Source organism: Chiloscyllium plagiosum, chromosome 6 (assembly GCF_004010195.1).
Source record: "Chiloscyllium plagiosum isolate BGI_BamShark_2017 chromosome 6, ASM401019v2, whole genome shotgun sequence".
NCBI lineage: Eukaryota > Metazoa > Chordata > Chondrichthyes > Orectolobiformes > Hemiscylliidae > Chiloscyllium > Chiloscyllium plagiosum.
Genome location: NC_057715.1, coordinates 88,609,066 through 88,628,954, shown reverse-complemented (window position 1 = coordinate 88,628,954; position 19,889 = coordinate 88,609,066). Strand labels below are relative to the sequence as shown.

General features: G+C 40.2%; 1 protein-coding gene across 1 annotated transcript in view; it reads right to left on the bottom strand.

Moving 5' to 3' along the window:
• Nucleotides 1-19,889, bottom strand: part of nbeaa (neurobeachin a) — an 849,844-nt gene that overhangs the window by 728,032 nt on the left and 101,923 nt on the right. The window contains exons 5-8 of the mRNA XM_043692709.1: nucleotides 12,923-13,044; nucleotides 9,225-9,351; nucleotides 6,865-6,984; nucleotides 3,339-3,485 (exon numbers count right to left, since the gene is read on the bottom strand). Of these exons, the coding sequence (XP_043548644.1) occupies nucleotides 3,339-3,485; nucleotides 6,865-6,984; nucleotides 9,225-9,351; nucleotides 12,923-13,044 (516 nt within the window). The remainder of the gene's footprint in view (nucleotides 1-3,338; nucleotides 3,486-6,864; nucleotides 6,985-9,224; nucleotides 9,352-12,922; nucleotides 13,045-19,889) is intronic.

Here is a 19,889-nt window from a genome sequence, read left to right as displayed (position 1 = left end):
ACAGAAATATCCCTTAATAATATCTGAAAATACTATCTATGCTAAACCATGAACAATGAAGGAATAACAAAATATATCAAGCCAGAAACTAAACATCACGGCAACAAATGCAGGAAAGTCTATTCAAAATCATACATTTCATATATACTCCACAAATTCTAACCATCCATAGCAGAAAAATTAAAGAAAGTCAAATGAGTACCACCGACAGGTATCCCCACTGTACTGCAACATCCAGCAATTTTGGATATCATTTTGAGAAATCACCAGAACAATGACTTAGTATTTTGAAGAAGTAACAAAGATGATTGATGAGGGCAGAGCAGTAGATGTGATCTGTATGGACTTCAGTAAAGCGTTCGACAATGTTCCCCATGGGAGACTGATTAGCAAGGTTAGATCTCATGGAATACAGGGAGAACTAGCCATTTGGATACAAAACTGGCTCAAAGGTAGAAGACAGAGGGTGGTGGTGGAAGGTTGTTTTTCAGACTGGAGGCCTGGGACCAGTGGAGTGCCACAAGGATCAGTGCTGGGTCCTCTACTTTTTGTCAATTACATAAATGATTTGGGTGCAGTTAGTAGGATTGCAGATAACACCAAAATTGGAGGTGTAGTGGATAGCAAAGAGGGTTACCTCAGATTACAACAGGATCTGGACCAGATGGGCCAATGTGCTGAGAAGTGGCAGATGGAGTTTAATTCAGATAAATGCGAGGTGCTGCATTTTAGGAAAGCAAATCTTAGCAGGACTTATACACTCAATGGTAAGGTCCTAGGGAGTGTTGCTGAACAAAGAGACCTTGGAGTGCAGGTTCATAGCTCCTTGAAAGTGGAGTCGCAGGTAGATAGGATAGTGAAGGCAGCATGTGGTATGCTTTCCTATATTGGTCAGAGTATTGAGTACAGGAGTTGGAAGGTCATGTTGCGGCTGTACAGTACATTAGGCCACTGTTGGAATATTGCGTGCAATTCTGGTCTCCTTCCTGTCGGAAAGATGTTGTGAAACTTGAAAGGGTTCAGAAAAGATTTACAAGGATGTTGCCAGGGTTGGAGGATCTGAGCTACAGGGAGAGGCTGAACAGGCTGGGGCTGTTTTCCCTGGAGCGTCGGAGGCTGAGGAGTGACCTGATAGAGGTTTCCAAAATTATGAGGGGCATGGATAGGATAAATAGACAAAAAGTCTTTTCCCTGGGGTCGGGGATTCCAGAACGAGAGGTTTAGGGTGAGAAGGGAAAGATATAAAAGAGACCTAAATGGCAACTTTTTCCACACAGAGGGTGGTACGAGTATGGAATGAGCTGCCAAAGGATGTGGTGGAGGCTGGTACAATTGCAACATTTAAGAGACATTTGGATGGGTATATGAATAGGAAGGGTTTGGAGGGATATGGGCCGGATGCTGGTAGGTGGGACTAGATTGGGTTGAGATATCTGGTCGGCATGGACCGAAGGGTCTGTTTCCATGCTGTACATCTCTATGACTCTAAGTCAATGTTTGCTCGGGCTTTTGCCTGGTTAGAAAAGCACCCCCCAACTCAAACAACAAGCAGACCAGCATGAATCTCAGTACTAATTGTAGAAAATACATTCACCCTCTTTCAGCGTGCAAAGTCTTAACCACATCAAGCAATGTGGATTTTTTTCTTCACAATCTGGAATAAGTAACACCCGATTTCTACCTGAGAATTGGGAAAATACCAAAACGCCTGGGATCCACTTTTGGACACCTCCCTCAAAGAGTTAATCAATGATCTGCAGCACCAAACCCATAATTCAAGCCTACTAGATTGTTCTCAAACCCAACTAACCCCAGAATCCAATCCCCAAAGTCAACTTCAGCCCACTGAATTGCATTATTCAGAGTTCTAAGAACAATATAAAGTCAGAGTCATGGAGACGTACAGCACTGAAACAGACTCTTTTGTCCAACTCATCCATGTCAATCAGATATTCTGAATTAATCTAGTCCCATTTGCCAGCACATGGTTCGTATCCTTCTAAACCCTTCTTATTCATATACCCATCTTGATGCCTTTTATATGCTGTATTTATACCAGCCTCCACCACTTCTTCTGGCAGTTCATCCATACATGTATCACCCCCTACGTGAAAAAGTTTCCCCTTAGATCCCTTTTAAATCTTTCCTCTCTCACCTTAAACCAATGCCCTCTAGTTTTGGACTTCCCCAATCTGGGGAAAAGACCTTGATTATTCACCTCATCCACGCCCCTCATGATTTTATAAACCTTTATTAGGTCACCCATCATCCTCAGATGCTCCAGAGAAAATAGCCCCAGCCTATTCAGCCTCTCCCTCCAGTTCAAACGGTCCAACGCTAGCAACATCCTTGTAAATCTTTTATGTATATGTAATAGAGGTACATTACCCCTGAAGAGATCATGCAGAAACAAGTTATTAAATACCTAAATATAAACATTATTAAACATTTCAGTAAATGTACACTTAATCATGCAATGGCATTTAAAAAGAACACAGAGTGTAACTGAAGCATGGTAACCTGCAAGCATATGGACCAGGTGTTGTTTCATGGGCTTAGAATGGGCAGCTCGTTTATTCAGCTGGCACAGACACGATGGGTTAAATTACCCCCTACTGAGCAGTAACTTTTCTATGATTCTACGTCTTCTTAAAATATCAATAGACACCAATTATAAATCAAATGCAAACTTTATAACTTACATGCCTGTGAAACTAGCAAAACCTTGCTACAAACATACAGAATGCCAGTGAGACCACATCTGGAGAACTGCATATAGTTTTGGTCAATTTACATGAGAAGGCACACATTTCCATTGCAAGAAATTCCAAGAAGATGAATGTGACAGATTCCTGAATGAGCAGTTTCGCTTATAAGGAAAGGTCAAGCAGCTGGGCTGAACTTGGAGTTTAGAGGCATGAGAGATATGCCTGAAATATCCAAGACTGAGGGAAATTGATAGGGAAGAAGCTGGAAGGATGGTCCTCCAAAAAAAGGTCTAACTTAAGATGGACATCAGAAGATACTCTTCTCTCAGAGGACTGTTGGTCTTTGGATTGTTCTCCCTCCCTTCCCCTCCCCGAGGGTAAGGTAGGAAATGTAAAAATTGCAAATTTTTCAAATGACAGTTAACTAACACTATGGGAGGAACGTAAGGTTTTGATTCTCAGGAAGTTAACCAAGATGAGAAAAATATCCCACTCATCTGTAGCTATCTTTTAAGCTTATGCCTTTCGCAACATATTTGCAATTTGCAATTTCAAATTTTGGTAAATGCACACTTAAGTATCACACACAGTTAAAAATAAACTCATTCTTGATAGATTGTTTCGACATACCTTATATCCAGGTCCTAATTGATGTATTGCAAATATCTGTGCTGGATTAAGTGCTTCAGTGAACACAAACACTGCTCCAAGCTGACCACAGAATACTCTATTTGCATCTGCAGTTTCTGAGGAACCCAGGAAGCACTTGTCAAAACTCTATACAAGAAAAATAATGACATTAAGTCCCCGATAGTTGACTCAGTTAACACTGAATTTTAAAAAAAAAACACAAAACCATTCAGGGATACAGGTCTTACTGGCTGGATCAGCATTTATTGCATATTTCTAAATACCAATAGGAGGTGCTGGCGAGCTGCCTTCTTGCAGTCCATATAGGGTAGGTACACCTACAATGCTAAGGGGGAGAGAGTTAGAGGATATTGACCCAGAGACAAATATGGAACAGTAATATATTTCTAAGTTAGGATAATGAATGGCTTGGAGGGAAACTTGCAGTTTGTGGTGTTTCATGGACCTGTTGCACTTGTCCTTCTAGATGGCAGTGGTTATACGTTTGAAAGGTGCTGACCAAAGAGCCTTGATGAATTTCTGCAGTGCATCCTGTAGATGATACACCCTGCCATTACTGTGCAATGGTGGTGGTGGTAGTGAATGTTTATGGATGCAATGTCAATCAAGTTGTTTTTACCTCGACACTGTCAGGTTTCTGTTGGAACTGCATTCATCCAGGCAAATGGGGAGCATTCCATGATACACCTGACTTGTAGGTGATGGATAGACTTTGGGAAGTCAGAAATTAAGTTACTTACTGCAAAATTCCTAACCTCTGACCTACTATTATAGCCACATTATTTACATGGCTCATTTAGTTCAGTTTTTGTCCAATAGTAATCCCTAAAATGTTAATTGCGATGGAAGCAGCAGTGGGGATGCCAATGAATGCCAAAGGGCTATGGTTAGGTTCACTCCTCTTCGAGATGATCATTACCTGGTACTGTGTGCTTCAAATATTTGCCATTTTTCAGCCCAAGCCTGGGCATCATCCAGGCAACATTCCCACGAAACTGTCCATAGCACTCCAAGGTTCTGCACACAGTGACCTCCAGTTTTGGAAGCCAGTGACATATACACCTCACAAGTCTTTGCACCAAAAACAATTAGAGGGAGCATTGCATCTAGGTCTTATTGCATTTGGATGTGGACTGCTTCGTAGCTGGGAAACTGAAAATGTGGCATAACATTGTGCAATCATAACTGAACATGCCTTTGTGATTGTTTCAACGCTGTTAAAAAAAGTGACAATACATCCTTTGCTTAACATTGAGAATTTCAGTTTAACGTTACTTGATACAGACATCCTGTGCAACCTGCCTGCTTTCAACAGCTCTTTCCCCCACGGTTCCACTCCCACAGTTGCCTGATCATTCTCATCCCACAAGTTCCTCTCACCCTCACCATCTTCTCCAATTACAAACCACCCTGCACCCAAACTCTCACTCTTGCCCACTGTGCTTATTCTTTAAAGTATCGCTTATCTACTACTCTGAACTTGCAGAGAGGTTGGGGATCCATTTAGTGGAAGTTGTTGTTAAGTACAGGTAATCCTGCCTACAGTGGCCACCTTCAAACACTAGATGGAGTCTACAAAGTTAAAAATCACAACACCAGGTTATAGTCCAACAGGTTTAATTGGAAACACACTAGGTTTCGGAGCGGCGCTCCTTCATCAGGTGATTGTGGAGGGCTCGATCGTAACACAGAATTTATAGCAAAAATTTACAATGTATGTAACTGAAATTATACATTGAAAAATTGAAATGTCTGTTAAGCCTTTCATCTGTTAGAATACAGTGATAGTTTCACTTCTTCATGTGTAAATCACAAAACCCTTTTTTTTAAAAAAGTTGCATTCTCGGGTTAGCTGTTAACAATGGTGATAGCTAGACAATATGTTGAAGGTGTTAGCCCCCTGTATTCTCTGTCTATGACCTGATCATAGACAGAGAACACAGGGGGCTAACACCTTCACATATTGTCTAGCTATCACCATTGTTAACAGCTAACCCGAGAATGCAACTTTAAAAAAAAGGGTTTTGTGATTTACACATGAAAGAAGTGAAACTATCACTGTATTCTAACAGATTTTGAAGGGCTTAACAGACAATCAATTTTTCAATGTATAATTTCAGTTACATCACACTGCAAATTTTTGCTATAAATTCTGTGTTACGATCGAGCCCTCCACAATCACCTGATGAAGGAGCGTCGCTCCGAAAGCTAGTGTGTTTCCAATTAAACCTGTTGGACTATAAACTGGTGTTGTGTGATTTTTAACTTTGTACTCCCCAGTCCAACACCAGTATCTCCAAATCATAGATGGAGTCTGGTCAAGTAAAAATCCATCAGATGAGTTTATTTTGAAATAAATATAGGAAGTGCTGGAGAGCTCAATGCAAGCCAGAGGAACACCTCATTTTCCACCTACTCATGTTACAACCCCTGGAAATATTGAGTTCCACAACTTAAAAGCATGACCTATGTTCTCCATTATTTTACATGTTCCCCATACCACCACCACCACCAGTTCCCTCTCCCTCCTGTGTCTTCTTTGCAATGCAAACAAAATGTCCACAGGTACCTCAGTCTGGGTTTATAATGGATTCCAATGGGAAACCATGCTTCACATAAAGTCACAATTTTCAGGAATGCAATCAATCACAATAATAAATGTTAATGCACACAAGATTACATTCAAAAATTAAGACTGCTGTCAAATTGAGTTTGCTGTGAAGTATCAGAGAATGATACAGCAAAAGAGGCCATTAGCCATCATACCTATGCTCGTTCTTTGAAAAAAATTAGCCAATCAGTGCAATTCTGCTACTCTTTATTCACAACATCAAAGCTTTCACTCAGAATATAGCCTTCTTCTTTTCAAGTCGATATCTAATTCCCTTTAGAAAGTTTTCTGTAAATCTGTTTGTGCCACTCTGACAGTACATTCCAAATTGCCATAACTTACAGCATTAAAATATTCTCATCTTCCCTCTCATTCTTTTGCCAACTATCTTCAATCTAGGTGCTCTGGCCACTGATCTTCCATGTAATTGAAATATTTTTTATCTTTATTCCATTAAATCTGCTTTGACGGAGGAGATAGGCATGAGAATAGTTTCCCTTTTTGCCTGAAATAACTGAACAGTGTCATCTTTGATGCAATTTTAATTCATCCTTTTTGCATATATCTCAGACCTGATTCATCATCGAAAACCTAACACACACATTGCTGTACTGTGCTACAGAAATTAGAATTCACGCATCAAAACATGGAACTGCAAATAATATTTACTCATTATATCCTCCCATTACATTGCATCCTACTTCAAATAAAATTAATGGGATTTTTGGCTGAAAGTTCATAAAATGGAATTCCTTCTGAAAATACTAAGGGACAATATAAAAATAAGAACCCTGGTGTATTCTGATCTCCTATATTCTAACTACGGTCTGTTCAAATCCTTACTTGTTCACACAACCAGTAAAATATTTTCATTAAAAGTTACATTAAACTTACATCATTAGTGTTGACATGCCAAGCCATATCTCCATAAGAAACCAGCTGACCATTGACATAACAACGAATTTCACTATTTCTCCAGCGGTTGTAGATATGTACAATGCTGATCATGTACCACTGAAAATGATATAAGAATTACTCATGTCATCAATATCAGTGAGATGATAATTACTCAATTTGAAGAGTAATAATTCTTATCAATATGCCAAGTAGTACAGAGTTGTTGCAAATAAGCATTCCTTATATCAATAAAAATAATCAACAAACAAATATCAATCATAATAAATAGTTACGCCTGTCCTTTAAGTTTACATTACATGCATTAAAAATAACAGCTTGAAATACTTATTGAATTTGACAAATTAGTTTGGGCTCGACCATTTCATGAAAACAGACATAGCCCTGCACTACTTCTAATTCTCAAAAATTAAGAACTTGTACTTAGAGTCAGAGAGATGTACAGCACAGCAACAGACCCTTTGGTCCAACTCGTTCATGCCGACCAGATGATATCCCAACCCAATCTCGTCCCACCTGCCAGCACCCGGCCCATATCGTGCCAAACCATTCCTAATCATATACCCATCCAAATGCAGCTTAAATGTTGCAATTGTACTAGTCTCCACCACTTCCTCTGGCAGCTCATTCCATACACGTACCACCCTCTGCGTGGGAACGTTGCCCCTTAGGTCTCTTTTATATCTTTTCCTTCTTACCCTAAACCATGGCCTCCAGTTCTGGACTCCCCGACCCCAGGGAAAAGAGTTTGTCTATTTATCTTATCCATGCCCCTCATGATTTTATAAACCTTCGTAAAGGTCACCCTTCAGCCTCCAACGCTCGAGGGAAAAACAGCCCGAGTCTATTCAACCTCTCCCTATAGCTCAAACCCTCCAACCCTGGCAACATCCTTGTAAATCTTTTCTGAACCCTTTCAAGTTTCAAATCTTTCCGGAAGGAAGGAGGCCAGAATTGCACGCAATATTCCAACAGTGGTCTAACCAATGTCCTGTACAGCCGCAACATGACCTCCCAACTCCTGCACTCAATACTCTGACCAATAAAGGAAAGCATACCAAATGCTGCCTTCACTATCCTATCTACCTGCGATTCCACTTTCAAGGAGCTATGAACCTGCACTCCAAGGTCTCTTTGTTCAGCAACACTCCCAAGGACCTTCCCATTGAGTGTATAAGTCCTGCTAAGATTTGCTTTCCCAAAATGCAGCACCTCGCATTTATCTGAATTAAACTCCATCTGCCACTTCTCAGCACATTGGCCCATCTGGTCAAGATCTTGTTGTAATCTGAGGTAACATTCTTCGCTGTCCACTACACCTCCAATTTTGGTGTCATCAGCAAACTTACTTACTGTACTTCTTATGCTCCCATCCAAATCATTTATCTAAATGATGAAAAGTAGTGGACCCAGCACCGATCCTTATGGCACTCCACTGGTCACAGGCCTCCAGTCTGAAACGCAACCCTCCACCACCACCCTGTCTTCTATCTATGAGCCAGTTCTGTATCCAAATGGCAAGTTCTCCTTGTACTCCATAAGATCTAACCTTGCTCAGTGTCCCATGGGGAACTTTGTCAAATGCCTTACTGAAGTCCATATAGATCACATCTACCGTTCTGCCCTCATCAATCCTCTTTGTTACTTCCTCAAAACCCTTGCCTCAGGATTTACAGACAATTAAGAACTTTCAGAGTGCTGGAAATACAGCAGCCAATGTGCACATAGCAATGATCCACAATGCAATAATTACCATTTAATCTGATTTAGTAACACTTGTTGAAGAATAAATATTGACTCTGACATTGTAGAGAACTCCACTGATTAATGCTATTGGAGCTTTCATCTTTCAATTAAACGGTGCAGCAATTCTTTAGTACAACAACCATCTGATGAAGCAGCAGTGCCTCAAAAGCTAGTGCTTCAAATAAACCTGTTGGACTATAACCTGGTGTTGAGAGATTTTTAACTTAGTACAGCACTCAAATGCCAGCTGAAATCACTGGAGGGGGATTTGAATCTACAATAGTCAGACTTAGAGACAAATGCGAAACCTTGTCAACTTGTATTTGTTTCACAAAGCACCAGAATAGACCAGTCAAATTTACATTAGAAATATCTGCATTCTGTGAAAACACAAATATCGATCCAACACTTCTTACTAAGCATGAACTATATTCAAAAACTGACATCATACAAGTTTAAACCTTTCGTGAAATACAAAGGAAGTGAAAAATTGTATCGACAGTTTAACAAAAATACATATTCAACACACCGGTATTTGTGTTCTACAAAATGCATTCTACCATGTATTAATATCGCACATTTCATGTACTTACCTTCCTCGGTTGAAAATCATACTTCACACAATGCTGGAAACCTTTTCCTTTTGATTTCAATGATGTTATAATCAAACAGTTTCCAACAAAATGTGCTGAATAGCCAACTCCTTTACTCGTTCGAAAGCTGCAAATGGATAATGCAACATTATTGTATGTCTTCAAAAAAAAGGTATGTTGCAGATAAATCATGGTTCACGATATACATTTCTAAACAATGTTAAATTAACACTGCCCAGTTTTATAATTAGTCAGGACAAATCATTCTACACACACCTTCAATTTCATCTCTGAATCACAGAAAGATGCAAAGCCAAAATCATTAGTCTGCTTCAAATTAAGCAAGGGAAGAGCAACAGAGAAAGCATACCCCTCAATTGCTTTTTCTTGCATCCTAATTTCTAACCAGCAAAGAAGAAGTTCGGAGCTTACAGATATCCAACAAGCATAATTTACATCACCTTTTTACAAAAGCATGCTGTGTGCCCAGCCTCTTTCCAGCCCATCTTTGAACTTTCCCCCCATAATACAGGGATGGATACGTCGCCCACTGGGCTATTCACCCTCAGAGCTACTAAGACACTTTACTGCCCAATTAGTTAGCAATTAAAGGTTTAAATCTGCCTTTACTATCATAAACACAGGCCAGTGGCAGGCAGGGCTGAATGCAAAGTGTGTTCTTGAACAGTCTTCTCTGAAGAGTTGGGAATGGGCCACTTCGCAATCAAAGGATGCACTTTTGTCTTGTTCACATAAGTTGAACATCTGTTGTGGGGGGTGGTCTGCACTGAAATGGATTTGTAATCACAAGCTGGAATGTAATAAAAACTACAAGCCCAAGTGCAAATATATAATGAGCACTGAGTAGCATTTTCTGGTATCCCGTGAATTACTTTTCTAAAAAGAAAATCTTGAACTTCCCATAGTTTTAGACGTAAATTCCCTTATGCACCAATGCCAATCTTTCCATACTGCCATTTTATATTGTTTCATCCAAGCTCATTGCATAGTTCAAGAACAGCTTTCCACATACCTCCTACCCACCCTTGTAACCTCCTGCTCCAACTATTGGCTTCAGCAACTTCAAATCTTATGTCTTAATAATTTTCTCATCAGTTCTTTCACATTCCACTGGATGTTGTTGGAACATTGCATATATCTATGATCAGGCCAAACATGAATCTTTAAAAGAACCAAGGTGGATAACAATGTGTCAAATTGTGATGTCATGCCATGTGACATTTTAAAGGTATTAGCCTCACTGTGAATTACTGTCACAGTACATTGGAATCCATCAGGGAAGTCTGTTAATCAATCAGGTTCGAACCTAGACCACACTGATATTTTTAATCGAGTAAGAGTGTATTTAGTTGTTTCTGCAAATAAGTCATCTGATCATCATTCAGTCAAAAAAACCATCTCTTCAGAAGAACTTACATAATAACATAAAACATAAGGTTTTATTCTACTTTCATAGTTTTATCCACTTTGACTTTTCATGAATTTTAATGGAATGAAGCATATCATCTTTATTGTTTATCCACAACTTTTTACCTCTGTCAAGCTCTTCTATTGATGTCAGGAGTTATAAAATAAGTTAGCAATTTCTTGCAACAGTGCTTAAGCAGTGTAAGTTTTATCTATTATACTTTCTTCCTGTTGTGATTCTGTTCACCGAGTGCGAATTTGAGTTGCAGACGTTTCGTCCCCTGTCTAGGTGACATCCTCAGTGCTTGGGAGCCTCCTGTGATCTTTCCACCGGCATTTGTAGTGGTTTGAATCTGCCGCTTCCGGTTGTCAGTTCCAGCTGTCCGTTGCAGTGGTCGGTATATTGGGTCCAGGTCGATGTGCTTGTTGATTGAATCTGTGGATAAGTGCCATGCCTCTAGGAATTCCCTGGCTGTTCTCTGTTTGGCTTGTCCTATAATAGTAGTGTTGTCCCAGTCGAATACATGTTGCTTGTCATCTGTCTGTGTGGCTACTAAGGATAGCTGGTCGTTTCGTTTCGTGGCTAGTTGGTGTTCATGGATGCGGATCGTTAGCTGTCTTCCTGTTTGTCCTATGTAGTGTTTTGTGCAGTCCTTGAATGGGATTTTGTACACTACATTGGTTTTGCTCAGGCTGGGTATCAGGTCCTTCATTCTGGTGAGTTGTTGTCTGAGAGTGGCTGTTGGTTTGTGTGCTGTTATGAGTCCTCGTGGTCGCAGTAGTCTGGCTGTCTGTTCGGAAATGCTCTTGATGCATGGTAGTGTGGCTAGTCCTTTGGGTTGTGGCATGTCCTCGTTCCGTTGTCTTTCCCTTAGACATCTGTTGATGAAATTACGCAGGTATCCGTTTTTGGCGAATAAATTGTATAGGTGTTCTTCTTCCTCTTTTTGCAGTTCTGGTATACTGCAGTGTGTTGTGGCCCTTTTGAATAGTGTCTTGGCGCAACTTCATTTGTGTGTGTACGAGTACATGCCACAACCCAAAGGACTAGTCACACAACCATACATCAAGAGCATTTCCGAACTACTACAAACCACTACAGATTCAAACCACTACAAATGCCAGTGGAAAGATCACAGAAGCGCTTCACAGGAGGCTCCCAAGCACTGAGGATGTCACCGAGACGGGACGAAATGTCTGGAACACAAATTCCCAGCTCGGCGAAGAGAACCACAACAACGAGCACCCGAGCTACAAATCTTTTCACAAACTTTGAATACTTTCTTCCTTCCTGTTCATGTTTTGACAATGTCATGGAGGGCCTGGTCTGCTTTCAAATATTAATCTAATGATCTGTATCAATCAGAAATAATAGCTTCCTTTCCTTAGAAGTCATAAAGCTGCTGCTGTGTGGATGCAGAATTTTCTGCTTGGAATTGTGTTTTGAAATATGCCTCATTTGTCATATTTGTTACTTCTACAACATGCTACATTGTTCGTCTAAATTAGGTATGAGGAAATAAAGAGCAATATATACAATTTAATTCCCTTAATTAAACTTACTATACAAGATCACATCTCTCTACCTGACAGCTCAGAAAAAGAGCTAAGTAAATTAAAAAAATGCTGGAGAAACTGAGCAAGTCTGGCAGCATCTGTAGCAAGAGAAAGAGTTAATGATTCAAGTTCAGTAAGCAAGAAAACTTATGGATATTATATAATGCATTTACAATACAACTGAAAAATGTTAAATCAAACAAATAAATATTAGATTAGATTACTTACAGTGTGGAAACAGGCCCTTCGGCCCAACAAGTCCACACCACCCCGCCGAAGCGCAACCCACCCATACCCCTACATTCACCCCTTACATAACACTACGGGCAATTTAGCATGGCCAATTCACCGAACCTGCACATCTTTGGACTGTGGGAGGAAACCGGAGCACCCGGAGGAAACCCACACAGACACGGGGGGAACGTGCAAATTCCACACAGTCAGTCGCCTGAGGCGGGAATTGAACCCGGGTCTCTGGCGCTGTGAGGCAGCAGTGCTAACCACTGTGCCACCGTGCCGCCCATATTGAGCAGAAACAAATCAATTCCATATAAAATGCAACTTCCAGTCCAGTATTTTTATTAATTATATTGTCATTTGTATTCCCAACCACAAGACAAGTGCAGCTCACAATCAGAAAAATTTAATAAGTACATTCTTAAAAAACACCAGCTTATATAATAACTATGCATAAGTAAATTTTGAGTATATACCAGTAGAGATATGGCTTGTCTTTGTCCACATTTATATTATTTAGCGGATCCATGCGAAACCAAGTATTTAAAGTAAAACCATTTTGGTAAGGCCACTTAGCAATGGGAGGCAAAGCAATGGCCTGTAAAAGAAAAAGGTAACAGATTTCAGAGCATTATTGAGGCCTACGAACATATTGATTACATGCTGTCATTGTGATATAATCTGCCGCAAATCAATGTACAGGATGATGGTCAGCTGTATTCTTAACACGACCTAGATCAGCAACGGGTATGTTTTAACAACTCATACTTAATGTTGCAAAAAAGTCCTTAGGTGCTTAACCTTACAATAAAAGACTTTGCCAGAGATCCAAGGTTAAAAAGCACCTTGGTTGAGAAGAAGATAATTCTACAGTTAGTCCAAACCAATTGAAAGCAAGGTCAGAAATGTTGCAGCAATTAAAATCACAAATCAACAAGATACCAAATTGGAGCAGCAATGATGTTTTGAAGACTTCCAAGACTGGTGGCAGTTGCAAGGATTGACAGGGCAGGCAAGGTAATGGAAGGATCTGAAAACTATCATGAAAAACATTAAAATTGAAGCACTGCTAGATTTGTAACAAATGCTCATGTTTATGGAAATACTGGTAGAAGTAGGAGATCTGGAGCACATGCACCTTACAATTCTACCAGATTCACAGTTACATTTACTATACTTCCTCACACCCTGCTTCTAGTAAGAAGCACATTTGTTCTTCCAGTTTCTCCATTTCTCTGACATCTATTTCAATGTTGTGTATTAAAATGGTACTTTCAACAAGTCTTCCTATTTCTTCCCCAAAGACTTTTATCACCACTTCCCCCACTATGATTGACAGGGTGATCAACCTTATCTGACCAATTTTCAAATTTCCACCCATATCTCTTTTTCCACCCAGAAACAATCGTGTTCCCTTGTCCTTTCTTTCTACCCCTCCATTCAGTGACCTCGACCCTCTGACCACTCACTATTTCAATACGTGCTTATATTTCTTTCCTTGGCCAGCTGCAATGTTCCAGTGAATCCCACTGGAAACTGGAGGAACAGCATTTGATTTTTTGATGAGGAACTTCATAACCTTCTGAACTCAATATTAAGTACACCAACTCCTGAGCATGAATTCTCAGGAGTGCTAACCACTGGGCCACCGTGGGCGGCACGGTGGCCCAGTGGTTAGCACTGCTGCCTCACAGCGCCTGTAGACCCGGGTTCAATTCCCGACTCAGGCGACTGACTGTGTGGAGTTTGCACATTCTCCCCGTGTCTGCGTGGGTTTCCTCCGGGTGCTCCGGTTTCCTCCCACAGTCCAAAGATGTGCGGGTCAGGTGAAGGGCCATGGTAAATTGCCCGTAGTGTTAGGTTAAAGGGGTAAATGTAGGGGTATGGGTGGGTTGCGCTTCGGCGGGTCGGTGTGGACTTGTTGGGCCGAAGGGCCTGTTTCCACACTGTAAGTAATCTAATCTAATTCGTTGCTTAGACATATTATCTGCTAAATATTTTTTAATTTGAGTAAGTCATCTAACTATTTCGATTGTCTACTAAATGATAGATGCGAGACCAAATGTTGAATTTTGAGGAAAGATTACACAGACCATGACTTTATTGCCTGAAATTTATAAAGGTAAGGAATGACCTGCTTGAAGTTTTCAAAATATTAAATGCAACTGAGAGAGTAGATAGAATGAATTATTTTCTGCTGGTTGTGAAATCGAGGACTAGGGAATTTAGTCTAAAATTTGAGCAAGCCTTTCATGAATGAAATTTGGAAGTACTTCTATTTACAATAAGTGCAGAAGTTTGAAAGTATCTGCTGCAAATTACTGTCAATTTTTAACTTCAAAACTGAAATCAATAAATACTTTATAACCAAAGATATTAAGAGATATAGGTAATTATATGGAGGTATGCCACAGATTATGATATCCTTGAATGGTAGAATAGGTTCAATAGTGCCAGCATAACTCAATAAGCTAAATGTGATGGTGAACACAAATTGGTGATAGTTCAGATGTGAGCTTGCAAGCTTTTGGTAAGCACAAGGTTGCATAATGTAAAAGATGGGATGTTGGCCAGCAGAACATTGACATAGTCAACTCCAAAGAATGCAGCTGAAGTTTATGTCCTGACAGATTAATTGTCATGTTGCATTAAAAAAATCCTTACTGTTTGTTGAAATGTACCTCCTCAACTTTTCATTCCATCCACTAAATTACAAATAGGAAGTCAATAGCATTTCTTCCTCCTTCCTGCTCTGTACTTTTTTTCAAAAAACTATCTTTTATCCCCAACTATTTAAAAAAAACCCTGGAATTACCTGCTCTCATGTTTGTTCTACTAAAAATAAATACTTCAGCTACGACTGGATCTAGTGTCTTTTCCTCAAAGTACGTAGACAATACTTCAGAGATGACCTGGTACATTTGTCCAGGGTGAAGGCAAGGAACTAAGGGACTGCAACAAAAAGGTGGGAAGAGAAAAAGAAAGAAGGAGATCGAAAAGAAATGAGTGATGAGAAGAAAAAGTTAGAAGTGAGTGGGAAAAAAAACGAGATATTTAGTTTGGTGCACACCTAGTTTTACAACAAACTAATACTGCCTACATTTTTTTTAGTACACAAGGCTGCATAATTGAACTTAGACCAAACATTTATGCAACAAAAACAGCAAATCAACAGCACAGTGGCAGATGAAAGTCAGTATAAATTGATGCAAGGTATTAAAGGGAAGGTATGGAAAAAAAAGGAGGGGGAAAAAAAAAGGCAAAACATATGTTCCAAGAACACTTATTAATGGGTGAAGGTGAAAAATATTCAAGATTGAAATTGAAAGTGTTACGAAGTTAATGGAAATGATATTTAAAACAGAAACTAGTAGCAAGGCTAAGCTATTCTTCACTTAGAGCCCACTCTGTCATTCAATATGATCACAGCTAATCCTCTATTTCAACACTATATTCCTGTATTCTCTCCATACTCGTTGATACCTTTATGAGCTTAAAAAACTGATCAATCTCTTTCATTAAAGTACTAAATGACCAGGCGCCACGCTAAATTGCCCGTAGTGTTAGGTTAAAGGGGTAAATGTAGGGGTATGGGTGGGTTGCGCTTCGGCGGGTCGGTGTGGACTTGTTGAGCCTTCCTTGAAGCAAATTCCATAGGTTGACCACCCAAGTCATAGAGGTGTACAGCATGGAAACAGACCCTTCGGTCCAACCCGTCCATGCTGACCAGATATCCCAACCCAATCTAGTCCCACCTGCCAGCACCCGGCCCATATCCCATCAAACCCTTCCCATTCATATACCCATCCAAATGCTTCTTAAATGTTGCAATTGTACGAGCCACTATCACTTCCTCTGGCAGCTCATTCCATACACATACCACCCTCTGTGTGAAAACGTTGCCCTGTAGGTCTCTTTTATATCTTTCCCCTCTCACCCTAGACCTATGCCCTCTAATTCTGGACTCCCCAACCCCAGGGAAAAGACTTTGCCTATTTACCCGAACCACGCCCCTCAATTTTGTAAACCTCAAGAAGGTCACCCCTCAGCCTCCAACGCTCAAGGGAAAACAGGCCCAGCCTGTTCAGCCTCTCCCTGTAGCTCAGATCCTCCAACCCTGGCAACATCCTTGTAAATCTTTTCTGAACCCTTTCAAATTTCACAACATCTTTCCAATAGGAAGGAGACCAGAACTGCACGCAATATTCTAACAGTGGCCTAACCAATGTCCTGTCCAGCCGCAACATGACCTCCCTGTACTCAATACTCTGACAATAAAGGAAAGCATACCAAACACCACCTTCACTATGCTATCTACCTGCGACACCACTTTCAAGGAGCTATGAACCTGCATTCCAAGATCTCTTTGTTCAGCAACACTCCCTAGGACCTTACCATTAAGTGTATAAGTCCTGCTAAGATTTGCTTTTCCAAAATGCAGCACCTCGCATTTAGCAGAATTAAACTCCATCTGCCACTTCTCAGCCCATTAGCCCATCTGGTCCAGATCCTGTTGTAGTCTGAGGTAACCCTCTTCACTGTCCACTACACCTCCAATTTTGGTGTCATCTGCAAGCTTACTAACTCCCCTCAACCCTGAATGGCCTGCTTTATTCCTGAGACTGTGACCCCTGCTTTTAGACTGGCCAATCAGTGTAAACATCCTCCCTGCATCTAGTCCTTCAAGCCCTGTTAGAACTTTATGTTCAATCAGATCTGGTCTCATTCTTCTCAACTTGGAGGTGCCGGTGTTGGACTGGGGTGGACAAAGTTAACAATCTCACAACACCAGGTTTAGTCCAACCTGTTGGACTATAACCTGGCGTTGAGAGACTTTTAACTCTTCCAACTTGAGTTAATGCAATCCCGATCACAAAATCAAAAGGAGTGCAAAAGCACAGAAGGAAGTCATCAGATCAGCACCATCTCATTAAATGATCACCAAATTAATTCCAGTCTCCTGCTTTATTTCTCCCTTACCCCTGTAAATTATTTACATCCAAGCATTCACCCAATGCCCTCTTGAATGCCTCAAATTACACTTACCTCAACCAGACTTCAGACAGTGCATTCCATACCTTATTTACTTGCTGAGAAAGATTTTCTTCACTTTACCCTTGCTTCTTATACTGATCACTAAATCTGAACTCTCTTATGCTTATTAATTTTACAAGCAGATCAGTTTCTCCCTATCTACTCTTTCCAGCCCATTCATGATTTTTAAAACCTTTATCTGACCTCCTCTTACCCTCCTTCGCTCTAAGGAGAAGAACCTGAACTTCCCCAATCTACTCTCATAACTGAAATTCCTCATCCCTGGAACCATTCTTGTAAACTGCTTTGACACTCTCGCCAATGCGCTCACATCCTTCTTATAATGTGGTGCCCAGAACATAATATTCTTACATCAAAATCTGACAAATATCTTGCATAATTTCAGTGTCGCCTCCTTGCTCTTGTACTCTACGCCCCTATTAACCAAGTCAAGAACTCTGTGATTTACTTACTTTTCTCCTGGTCCTGCCACTTTCAATACTCTAAGCAAATACTCAACTCATCTTAAAAACAGAAATAGATGGAAAAACTCAGGAGGTTTAGCAGCATCTGAGAGAGAAAGCATGGTTACTGGTTCTGGCCCTGTGATCCTTCTTCAGTATGAAGACCCTTTTGAAGGAGAGTCACTGGTCCCAAAATGCTTTCTCTCCACAAATGTTGCCAGATCTGCAGAGTTTTTCCAGCTATTTCTGTTTGAGTTCCAACATCTGCAATTTTTTATTTGTGTGTCCCAGCATATTATTATTTTAAAATTTTTTCACCTTCTAGAGGTTTACAAAATTATGAGGGGCATGGATAGGATAAAAAGACAAAGTCTTTTCCCTGGGGTCGGGGAGTCCAGAATTAGAGAGCATAGGTCTAAGGTGGAGGGGAAAGGTATATATCTACCATATGTTTGCATATTCAACTTTTCTAGATCAACATGAAACCTCTTTGCAGCCTCCTTATAACTCTCAATTCCACTTAGCTTTGTGCCATTAGCAAACTTATAAATATTGCATTTTGTTCCCTCATCCAAGTCATTTATATATATCTGAATAGCTGGGGCTCAAGCACTGATCTCTGAAGTACAACCAGTAGTCACCACCTGCCAACCAAAAGAGGACCCATTTATTCTCGTTCCAGTCTGTCAACTACTGGTTCAATTCATGCCAGTTTATTACTCCCAATCCCATGTGTTTTAATTTAGCTCATTGGCCTCTTATGTGGGACCTTATCAAAAGCCTACCTGAAATCTAAATAAATCCAGGTCCACTGGCCCTCCCTGATCTATTCTATTAGTAACACCTTCACAAAGCTCCATGAGATTAGTTAAGCATGACTTCCCTCGCAAAAGCCAATGCCGACTTTGTTTAATCACACTGGTGTTTTCCAAGTGTTCCATTATCTTTTATAATATTATTCTTTTATGATAGATTTTAGCATGTTCCACACTACTGATGTTAGACTAATAGTTTGTAATTCTGTTTTCTTTCCCCCTGTTTTTAAATAATAGTTTTACGTATGCCACCATCCAAATCTGTATGAATGGCTCCAGTGTCTATAGAAGATGACCACCAGTGCATCCAATATTCCAGAGCCACTTTCTATAAAACTCTCTAGGATGCAGATTTTCAGACGATGGGCATTTTATAGAACATAGCACAGTACAGAACAGAAACAGGCCATTCAGATCATGATGTCTCTCTAAATTAATGGCAGCTGTCTACATATGATCCATACCCCTCCATATCCTGCCTCTTCATGTGTCAAAGTGCCTCTTAAACATTGTTATCAGCTCAGCTTCCTGCAGCTCCCCTTGCAGTTCTGTCACTCTTTAATCTTGTTAATTTGACTTGCACCTTCTTTTTAAATTAATACTTATTTTCTTCAATTTCTCCCTCTCACTGGGTCCAATTAATATACATTTACTTCATAGCAGCAAATAAAACAAATAGACTTCTGGATTATATTAAATAAGTGAAACAAATATGAGGATATCAAGTTGGAACTATTCGCACTGCATCTTAAATATTCTGTTAAGTGTTAGGAACATAGCAACACAAGGGCAGGAATGGGTAATTCAGCATGCTCTGCCTTTCTATATCAAGAATTTAGATTATCTACCTCAACACTATTCTTCTGCACTATCCCCATAATCATTGACATCATGAGAATCTAGAAATCACTACCTCTCTATGACTGAGTTATATAGCCTTTGGCATAGTTAATTTCAAAACTCCTGTATTTTGAGTTAATAAATTCATTCTTACCTCAGTACCAAATGTTAGTTCCTTATTCTTGAGATTGCAACCTAATGCTCAAACACCATCTCTCTCTCTCCACCCCCCCAACTCAACACTTCCTCCTCCTCCTAGCTCCCTCCTCCCCCCCCCCCCCCAATCCATC